Source organism: Gadus chalcogrammus, chromosome 4 (genome assembly GCF_026213295.1).
Source record: "Gadus chalcogrammus isolate NIFS_2021 chromosome 4, NIFS_Gcha_1.0, whole genome shotgun sequence".
In the NCBI taxonomy this organism is placed as follows: Eukaryota; Metazoa; Chordata; class Actinopteri; order Gadiformes; family Gadidae; genus Gadus; species Gadus chalcogrammus.
Window position 1 is genome coordinate 8,283,626 of NC_079415.1, and position 11,109 is coordinate 8,294,734.

Consider the following 11,109-nt stretch of genomic DNA (forward strand, 5'->3'; position numbering starts at 1 on the left):
CGGACACTACGATACGCGAACGCGTCATTAATAAACACCCATGTCCCGTCGCTTAGCAACCGGACACGCTTACCGGACTACTTACGGAGTGGTAACCAAGACGTGAATCAGGCAACAAATTCCACTTTCCCTGACAGCGGTCAAGTTCGGTGTGCATATAATTACAGACGGAGCTCAGTGGACCAATTGCGAACTACTGCAGCTGCTCTAAGTTAAACCCCAATCTATTCGGAATAAGTGTATACATGTAGATTAAAACGGACTACACCACCTCTTCTATTCGGCATAGAATTCTATGCCGAACAGATAATTGTATTCCGAATGAGGCGTATATATGATCATTTTCTATTCTGCATAGAAATCTATGCAGATCTGGGCCCCGTTTCCCGAAAGCGTCGTTAGCCTAAGTGGATCGTGAAGTGCGTCGAAAGGGCATCGTAGAGTTTTCACCGCGTTTCCCGAAAGCATCGTGGGGAACGAACGTCTTGAAAACGCTCGTAGCTAACGAGTACTCCAGGGGTGCTCGTAGGTACTCGTAGGACGCTAAGAGCATCGTCAGCTATAGCCTCAGTGGCGACACCATCGGACATTCCGTCTATTGGATGCGTTTTATTAAAACGCATTGCGCCTTTATGTTCTTAGTTGGTAATTAATAAAGATTATTCATTAATTTATTAATAAAGATGTTCAAATGGCCAAAATAAAACGGGACAGTCCAGAAAATGTTTGCGCAGGCAGGGCACTCAAAATGTGTGAGAGAAAGTGGGGGGATTTGTGCAGACTGACATAGGCTACTCATAAAACGTAGCATAAAATAATGTAAAAAATAAATTAAATTAAACAAATTAAAAAAAATAAAAAATAACGAAATTAAAGAAATTAAAAAAAATAAGAAAATAAAAGAAATTAAAAAAATAAGAAAATAAAATTATAAAAAACAAGCAAAGGAGCAGGCAAAAGGCTGGAATATGGTGGGGATTGGTCACGTTGACGGGAATGTTTAGTGACATGAGGGAGGGTGGAGGGGGTTAAAAAAAAGTCTCAATCACTATTCGACGTGCATGAAACCAGCCGCGTAGTTATGAGGGAGGCCGTCCTCACACCGATCTTCCTCATCGTCATCGTCCTCAACGTCCTCCGGTTCAAGCAATGCCACCCCAGCCTTAGCTGCAATGTTGTGCAACAGAGCCGTCACACATATCACGGCGCATGACTTGGCCGGAGAAAACTGGAGCCCTCCGCCTGACTTGTGAAGGCATCTAAAGCGCAACTTCCACCTCCCGATCGTGCGCTCAACGATTGCACCGGGCCAGACGGTGGGCTTCGTTGTATTCCTCATCATGGACGTCTCCCGGGTTATTCACAGGTGTGAAGAGGAATTATTTAAGGGGGGAAAATGCCGTGAAACGCACAGTGCATTCAGGATTAGGACTAATATATGTCGGTTTAAGCCTAATCAATTGTGTTTTAATGTCTTTAGCATTCATATAATTGCAGTCTATTTTTTTCGTAGGCTACTCTGCTGTTGTCCATGATGGGGATATATTTTAACCCTTTTTAACACAATTTTCCTGCGACATTCCTGCGTCTCCCCCTCCTACGGAGCCCATTTCAGCACCGTGTCAGTAGACAGTTACAATCCTACGACGTCGTGAGTGCAGCGAATGCGCGTTCACGTTAAGAGGAGTTTCGGGAAACGCTCCAAAGAAATTGACGATGGATCGCAAGATCCATCGTGAGAATGATTGTACGAGCGTGGATCCATCGTTATCGGGAAACGGGGCCCAGATGTGTCCATATGTTTAAAGGAGTTCCATGAACCTGCCAGGATTATAATTATTACCATGTATCTAAGGCTGGATCCAGAAGTACTTCTATGTTAAATTCAGAGCTCCTATATGTGTCCTTTAACAGAGAAGTTATGAGGTTATTTGCTATGAAGTTGTAGACCTCATATGTTTTTTTTTATCATCTTGTTTTATTTGAGAATGGGACAGCAATGGGGCAATCATTTTTCTTAACTTTGATTTTCTATTCGTTCATCCAAAATGTTTGAAGATGCAACAGACCAATTCTTGCCATGCTTAATTTGTGTGTGTATGTGTGTTATTATGTTTATGTGTGTGTGTGTGTGTGTGTGTGTGTGTGTGTGTGTGTGTGTGTGTGTGTGTGTGTGTGTGTGTGTGTGTGTGTGTGTGTGTGTGTGTGTGTGTGTGTGTGTGTGTGTGTGTGTGTGTGCGTGCGTGCGTGCGTGCGTGCGTGCGTGCGTGTGTGTGTGTGTGTGTGAACATTGTACACCTTGTGTACCTCTTGGGATGAAAAGACCATATCCATTTATTTTCCTTTCTTATTCAAACGCAATAAATATCAAACAAACTGAGCCATATATACTCTGCCATAAACTCATCTTTTATTATTTGCAGGGCTAAGGCATCTTGATTTTACAGTACTAGTCATTGGCCCCTCATGCTATAAAGTAATCATCATTGGTCCATTGGCCCTAGCCACACACACTGCACTGACACACCAATATCAGTTCAGTGGATTTATCAATTGTACAGGAATTCCCAACTTATTCATCATCACACGGCACAGGCCAACTGCATCATAAAACAATGTCAATTGTAATACCTTTCCGCTGGAGATTCAAGAGCATTTTATTCTATTTACGGGGAGGGAGTCAACTTAATTTGAAAGTATTGATTTAGTCTAATATCCTGGGATATTAAGGTTAGATTTTGTTATCTGGTCTTCTATGGTCTACAGAGGATAAGTGCATGAGACTGGATGCAATGCGGTTTGCATTTTAAATGTTGCCTGTGCTGCCTTACAATGTCTATTGTAATATTCATTGGATCGAAGGATAACATCCTAGAGCAGGAGTTCTCAAACACAATTCCCGAAGGTCGCCAAAATAATACTAATTAAAGGTCAGAGATCCGTAAAGACTTGCGATAACAAAATCATTTTTTTATCATAAATTTCCAAGGTATTTTTGAGAAAACAAACATTATTTGCGTTTAATTATTTATATATTTCCCGTATAATAACAGCCGATGGACCACTGGGTTGGAGACCATCTAGTGAACCCACGCTTAGACGCTGCCAGAACTCAGTGGATCTCAGCCATGCACTGTGTGTCATCTCCTGCTTTTGTGAGGGCAGCAGGAAATTGCTCTGTCGCTTGACACTACACTCGTGCACCAGTGGAGCAACGTGCATCCTACACACCGCCCTGGTGGCTGCCACACTTCCACCTAGGTGACGTAAATGGAGCCCTCCAGGAGAGTGTGTGGAGGTGGCTGGTCCCACCCTGCGCCCATTGATTGCTTAATATGCAGCAGCTGAGCCCCCTCGCCCAGCCCCAGAGTTCAATCAGTCTAACCAGGACGCCATCATCCACACTAAAAAAACAGATGTGCCGTCATACTCCTGTATTCCTAACCTACGCCTGCACCCCCCCCCCCCCCCACTCCCGCTATGGTTCCTGACCAGGGGCCTGCTGGAGGTGCTTCAGCTGGACTTCGTGCCCAGAGACGTGTGGGAGAGGGCGGACAGCCAGATGATCTCTTGGCACCTGGAGCTGCCCGGGAACCAGAGGGACGTGGGGCTGATGAGGATCTACACCACCAACCGGGACTTTGTGGGCCTGGCCCCCATGGTCGAGGTGAGCACCCCGGTCGCAGCTCTCTGTGGATCACTAGAGGTTTGAATGATTATTGGCCCATTGGATGATTTGTCGTTTGATTTCTTAGCTTCATCTGTTTGTGAAATATTCTGTTGGAAAATTATTAGATTGCTGGATTGTTTGTTTATTCGATTCGTTGCTGGGATTGATTGGTATTTTGAGACTCGAGTAATTGTTTTACTAATCTCTAAAAAACAAAATGGCTAACTATGGATTCTTGTAGAAGCAGTAATGAGGGTCTTACGAAGATTTTTCTGTTGAAGTGAAAGAGTTAAGAGATCCTACCTAACCCTTTGCCTCACCCCTATGCTAATGTTATATAGTAATACTTATTACTGAATGAATTAGCATAAATTAACATGTTTTTTTGTGCTCTTATTGTAAAGTGTTACTTTGTGTTTGTGTTAGACCTCAGAGCAATACCTGTAAATCTTATTTGAAATCACATTTGTTGCACCACAGGTTTTTTAAGAGGCACTGTTCCCGGCGTAAGGTCTGTGATTTGTTGCGTTTGGATATTAATCAAGAACTAAGTGGTTCTTGACACAGTTAATCAACACTGTGTCACAGACTTTCCGTAAGGAAAGGCTGGTTCTGCCAGACAAAGTGTTTGACATTGACTTGTCGTTGGCTCTTGTTTATCCTGTGTTAGGCACTTGACACCTTCTACACAAATAAAGTTAGATGAATTGAACTAAAAACAAATTCAAACAGACTAAACATTAAGTTGTGACTAGTCAAGAACTTACTGAGAAGTCTTGACCAATGCATGAGGTGGTGTGACTCACCTTAACATCCTATCAAAATACCTCACTATTGTGTCACAATAGTTTGTGCCTCTTTAGGCCGGTTGATAGTCGTCCGTAAAGTGCTATACGTACACACGGAGAGCCCTCTCCGTTGCCCGAGAGCCTGTCGGAGACCCTCCCCGTAGCTTACATGTGCATCCAATATTTTTTAACTATCCGTTGACGCAACAGAGACGGCAAGGGCTGTGATTGGTCCTCAAACAAAATAATTTCCGGAATCACTTTTCCCGGTTTGACTTTGGACCTTATTTACTATGCACATTGTTTACTTTGCAAATTAAGGACCAATAAGACACCAAATAAGATTTGAAAACCTTTGGAAGTTTATTTGCAACACTATTTACATGGTTTGTAGTCAACATATAAGGTCGATCGGGCGGCATCCGACAGTATCCGACATCCCGAAGGTGACCCTCAAATGCTCGAGGGGCCTCCGTCGTTACGGAGTCGGATTACCGAGTCTGAGTAGCATACTTTGGTCTTTAGTGTGCTCGTAGTCGCGGTGAACCGACACCCTTCATTTGCTGAGAATGAACCTCCGAGGGCCAAGCAAGGAGGTCAAGGGGGGCGGGGATGTGGAGTACCTGTTGTTTTTGCAGGTGCCCTACACCAGGTCCCTACTGGAACCATTAGCACTGGCACAAGATTGAAAGCAGGTCTGACAGAGGACTCTCCCTCCCACAGTCAATACTAATGTTGTAAGACCAGTGAAAGGTTTTGGCTCCGGATTTTGGGCCCTTCGCCTTTCTGTGATCCTTCCCGGGGTTGGACAAGAGGAGGGAGCCAACGTTTGTGTTATTCGTGTTGAAACAGTGCTGTAGAAAGTGCCTTGTTAACATGGTTTATTTCAGATGTACACGGTTTATTTCCACTTACATGGGCTAAGCACCTTTTGGTGCTGGTGGATGCGAGATTCCTGTATAACAGGTAGTGGTTGCAATCTGACACCTCTCACTCGAGGCAACTAACTCCTACACACTACACCTTTTGAGGTTGATTCTACAAGTGTTTCACCTTCGATTTATCATCATTAAAAACTGTTAATGACGACTCAAACAGGGCAGCACTGAGCACGTTAAGTGGCGTCCGTTCGTTAAGTGGCTATTTGTCGACGTGGCCACACTGACGATATTTAATATATCATGACGTAACAAAACCAAACTGCCAAAACAATGCAAGCCCTCGGGTTGCTCTGTGTTAGCGTAGCGCGTCCAACAGCGGGATTCTCGCCCGTTATTGTTCCATCGTGATTTCCGTGAGCTTATGTCGGGTTGGTGTTGCGGCCCTGAACTGGAGCAGGTCCGGTTGGAATTGCGGTCAGCAGCTGTCTGAAGGCGAGGCAGCACAGGCAACATCTGGCGAGGGCGACTGCATGCTAAGTCCACAAGCACTGGCAGGGAAACGAAGAAAAAAAAGGAAAAAGGGGATCAGCTAGAGAGTCTTAAATACACATGTACACAAGCGCTAGCCCAAGCACGCACGCACACACACACACACACACACACACACACACAAACACACACACACACACACACACACAACACACACACACACACACACACACACACACACAAAAAATACATAAACCACCTATCCACCTATGACAGATGGCAGAGGTTATTCAGCAATGTTTCAAGTTGGCAGTACTAATACATGTGTGTTGAGGGGAGGAGTTTACAGTGGAAGCAGTGGCGATGTTATGGGACCAGTAAAGGACTGTATTCACTGACATGTATGTGTTGGGGGAGGACTGCATACGCAGATTGTATGTTGGTTCATCAGGTTTTACTTGCCATCACGTCATGTTTTAAACTAGGTATCATGTTGCACAGGTAGCCTTAACTTGTGGGTTAATGTTTGTGTGTCTGCGTTTGTGTGTGATTGTGTATCCTTCACACAGATACAGACTCATATAAAAAACATACCTAACTCAATCGTCTATTTAAGTGCCTTTAGTGCGCAAATGCTGTATTTGTTTTGTTAATGAACAAAACGCAAGAGCTCTTTCAGCCAAAAGCTATCATCTCTACTAACCTTGATGAACAATATCCCTCTTTCACAAATACTGAGAGTACCACAACAATTCCCCACAATCTCCTCAGTATGAATCATTGTAGCCTCCCTTGGGTGCATAGCTTTGCTAGCCTTGTAAAAGGTTTCACCACTCGGCTGTGGCTGGGGCTTCAGAGAGCAACCCCTGTTTGCTCATGCAGCCAAACTTCACCGATACATCTCTAAAGGAGCGATGATTCATTTCTAAATGAGCCCTTTTGGCCTGTAAACAGCAAAAAGTGGAGACGTATCCAACTGTAGCCTTTGTGTCCTTGCAATGCTCTGTATCACGGAGATAACAACCGCTTGCCCGTCTTTCTCTGAGTTCTCACAAAGGACCCAGTCTGAGCAATTGTAGGGTTCAATATATGCTCATGGAGAGCAGTGCCTTCTGTACGACATTATGTACTCACTCTGTCGTATTCAGAGAGCACTCGTTCTATAAAGGAAAACGTAATATATGTTATTATTATAATTTTTTTTGTATGCTTTATGATGGAGTGAGATAGACAGGAAGGTATGGGAGAAAGAGGGGAGGACATGCAGCAAAGGAAAACGGGCAGGAATCGAATTGTGCCTTTAATGATACTCACTCTACCCGGTGAGCCACCGGGTGCCCCTGGAGGAACAAAGTTAGTACAGCGGTCATACAATGACAACAATAAAATGTTGACGTGGGTATATAGCGTGTATATAGCGTGTATATACTGTATAGCGTGTATATACGTATAGAGTATATATACGTACAGCGGCTTGGTGCGGTAGAGGTGGAAGAGGTAGAAGAGGGGGACTCAGTGATTACTTCTAGATGATTCCAAGCCGAGATTCAAGGATGCATTTTCCTCTTCCTCCCTCAGAGGCGCGACGTGCTGAACACGGCGGTGCTGACGGGCGCGGCGGTGGCCGTTCCCGTGAGGGTCATGGCGGTGGAGGCCGACGGCTCCGTCAGCGACATCACCAACGCCACCACCTGCAGGTCCACGGAGGAGGACGTGCTCAAGGTAGTGGTTCCACCAGGGGTCAGCAGGTCGCAGCTCAGCCGATGGGCTGAGGCAAGGGCCGGGGACTAGCATGTAGCGTCTAGCTAGCTGCCATGGCCATCAATTTAGAAGGACAAAAAAACAATATTTACAAATGTATAATATTAATATTTATTTCATTAATATAGTAATAAAATTAAACGTGCAATAATTATTTTTAATCATAATATAATATAGTAATAATAAATAATAATTGTATTGGCGTTCATTAATATCTGCTTTCTGTATGAAGGAATGTATGCGTGTTTATAGTTGAACCTGAACATGATTTGTGGGTATGCCTGCTTGGAGATTCCCCTTGCGTCCTCAGGATCTTGTTATTACTATGAAGTAGGCTACACCTCTATATATGTCCTATTTGCTGTTGTGTATTCCATAGATCAGACGGTTAGATCGGCTTTAGTTTTGTTGAAAAGAGAGCACTGTTTGAGAAACTGAATCACAGCGGTTAATGAATATAGTCTGAATGAGGTCTTTTAATCCAACTGGTGGCTGGTGATCGGAGAGATAATGTGAACTTAATAGTAAAGAGTCTGTTTATTAGGCTTTGCTTTTAGGCAGTGTGTGTACTGATGAGTTGTAAGCCATCGAGTGCAGGTTTAATGAAACTGTGTGATAATTAAACAGAGCTCAATTGACAACTCACACAGCTGTTTCGCGGGAGCGTGAATTTCACCTCATATTTGTCGGTTCGTTGTTTTAACAGAGCAAGGCAAAGGAGGGCATGACTCATGGCTGTATATCTTTGCTCTCTATTAAAATATAACCCAAATCTATTTTGGTCAGCGGAAATTCAATCAATGTTATGTTTCAGTCCCAGTAGGACTGTGTATTGTGGACTTTACTCTAAAAACAGAGGCCTGTGTAAAACACAAGCTAAAAGAAGGCCCCAAAGCCCAACTTATTTGCCGTACCCTGGTCTCAGAGCAACAAGAGATGATTTGAGTGCATCCATGGGACCCAATCGCGTGCTCAGAATACTCTCACCACACCGGTGTTGCTGATCCTTTTGTGCGAGCAGTCAGTGCCACGCTGTGACCTCCGTCCACCCACCATTTACCCATAATGTTTTCTTAAAGGTTTCACAGCCACACTGTCACCCTCCCTATTCTCTATTATAAGTGAGTACTGCTTCGACTGCATGATGACCGCAAAAGACACAGCGACATCGACTCAATTTCCCGCCGAAAGATTGTTGAGATGTTAGACCGTTTATGTCATTTTATCAGATTGTACCGTTGGAGAAAACAAACGCAGCCCCAATGATGTAAATGGTCCGACGTTTAACTGCGGACTGCGATTCATTTCACGACGCACATATGAGGCAGAACTTTCTTTTAGTAGAGAAGAGATAGTGTCTGTTCCCCTTTAAGAAAAACGTGTCTCCAATATTGAACGTTTCAATAAAGACCAACAGTGGAGCTTTACTTCTCACAACTCTTCGTCAAAAGGAGCAGCCACTGTCCTTCACACTCTCATTGCCTTATCAAATATTCCCAGAGACTAAAAAGTCGTCTTTCTCAAGACAAATATTGCCACAGCATACACACATCGCCCCTGTTTGTACAAAGCTCCGTTTGTATCAATGCAGGGTTTATCTGCTTCTGGAAAATATTATTTCAATTACGGGAATCTCCCGTTTGTCTGCTGATGTGTTTATTGCAGGTTCGAGAGGTTTGCCATCCACGACGTGTGACAGGGCTGGAGCTCAGCAGCACACGATGGCTCACACTTTGAGAGCTGAAGGGTCATCATACTAAAATGACCCCACATTAGGTCGCCCTTTAGTGAAAGGCATGATGAGAAAAAGGCTCCCCATATGGCATTAAGGACTGATCTGATGATCCCAGCGCTCAAGCTCTGAGCACTGACCTTGGTGTAATGGATCTGTGTTAGTAGAGCAGTAAAAAGCAGGGCAAGAGAGCTTGCCATTAGGCAGAGAGACAGAGAGAGGGAGAGAGAGACAGAGGCAGTCTGTCTCTCTCAAAAAATCAAGACATAAATAGTGAGGGAAAGAACGAGCCAGAGAGATAAAGAAATAATAGAGGAATTCGGAAATATTACTGTATAAGGTAAGCCTAATACGGATGGCTTTGAGGATAGAGAATTACATTTCTAGTGAACGATAGTCTCTTCTACGGCCGTGTTTTTGACCAGCGTTTTTAACCGCCTTTTGGGTTCACTGTTCAACTCAATTCAAGTATTTGGCATGTTAAGGCCTTTGAGCCTGTAATGGTGATTAAGGGCTATACAAATAACATTGAATTGAATTGGGGGACTGTTGAGTGCAGATAGAACAGAACACGTTCTGTGGGTTTCATTTGATGAGATAAAGAGTCATATTGGAGAATGTGTCTTGTTATTCCTCTCCGAAATGCAGACATTGCAACTAAGTGCCTTGTTGTTTAGGAACTGCACCGCATCCCTCGGTGACAAATTCATTGTGGAGTTGAAGTAAATCCTTGTTAATCTTTAGCTGGTAAAAGCTTGGAGAAAAGATGATTCGGGCCATCCATCATGTGTGTTTTCAGTAACTTCAATACAATAAGCTTGAACCACCAAATCAGGGAGCTACACCTGAGTTCATAAAGAAATACAAATAAAACAACAAAGTCGAAGCCACACTGCAACAACGTGTATTATTCTCACTTGGTCTAGTCCACCTGCACAATGATCTACTGTTTTATTAAAACCACAAAACAGGTACAGCCACAAATACTGACCAAACACAGTGGTCACAGAAATGCTTTCATGATTAACAATTTCCAAAAAAAAATTCCCTGCAACTTTAGCTTATAATATAATGTCTCTAGTGCGCGCTGTCTCGCTGTCTCGCTGTCTCGCTGTCTCGCTCTCTCGCTCTCTCGCTCTCTCTCTCTCTCCCCTGCTTATACACCCTCCCTCTACTCAAGAGCTACACTCTATTCCCCAATCTAGTGCATTAACTACCTGATGGAGCCACTGGTTTGATAAGTGGGTTTATATAGGTACCTTTTATGTACTTTAGGGAAGGCAACTCAATTTCTTCCAATTCCTATTGTTCCACAATACATTTGCTTTTTACGCATTAGTTTACAAGCTAATGTGCGCAGACCTTCTGCAATATGATCAGCCCTGTTATATATTAAATATTGTATTATCGTATTACGTTAATTAAATTCATTATTCTGGGTCATATTCTATCTCTGGATCTCTTTCCACTATTCTCCCCTACATTCAGCCTGGCCACCAACAACCCAGACACACTAACCCTAAACACAGCCACATGTGTTTATGTGCTATCCTGTTGGTGTCTGAGCTGTGTGCCTACATCCTGTGGTGTGTGTGTGTGTGTATATGTGTCTTTTTGTGTGTATTTCCCTCCAGGTGTCTCCTCAGTATGCCTTTATCATGGTGTGTGTGTGTGTGTGTGTCTGTGTGTGTGGGTGTGTGGTGTGGGTGTGGGTGTGGGTGTGTGTGTGTGGTGTGTGTGTGTGTGTGTGTGTTGTGTGTGTGTGTGTGTGTGTGTGTTGTGTGGGGT

The 11,109-nt window shown here is 43.8% G+C and overlaps 1 protein-coding gene across 1 annotated transcript in view; it reads left to right on the forward strand.

Moving 5' to 3' along the window:
* The window catches only part of si:dkey-1d7.3 (transmembrane protein 132D), an 83,226-nt gene that overhangs the window by 8,484 nt on the left and 63,633 nt on the right, over positions 1-11,109 (forward strand). Inside the window, exons 3-4 of the mRNA XM_056587751.1 lie at positions 3,496-3,667; positions 7,407-7,550. Of these exons, the coding sequence (XP_056443726.1) occupies positions 3,496-3,667; positions 7,407-7,550 (316 nt within the window). The remainder of the gene's footprint in view (positions 1-3,495; positions 3,668-7,406; positions 7,551-11,109) is intronic.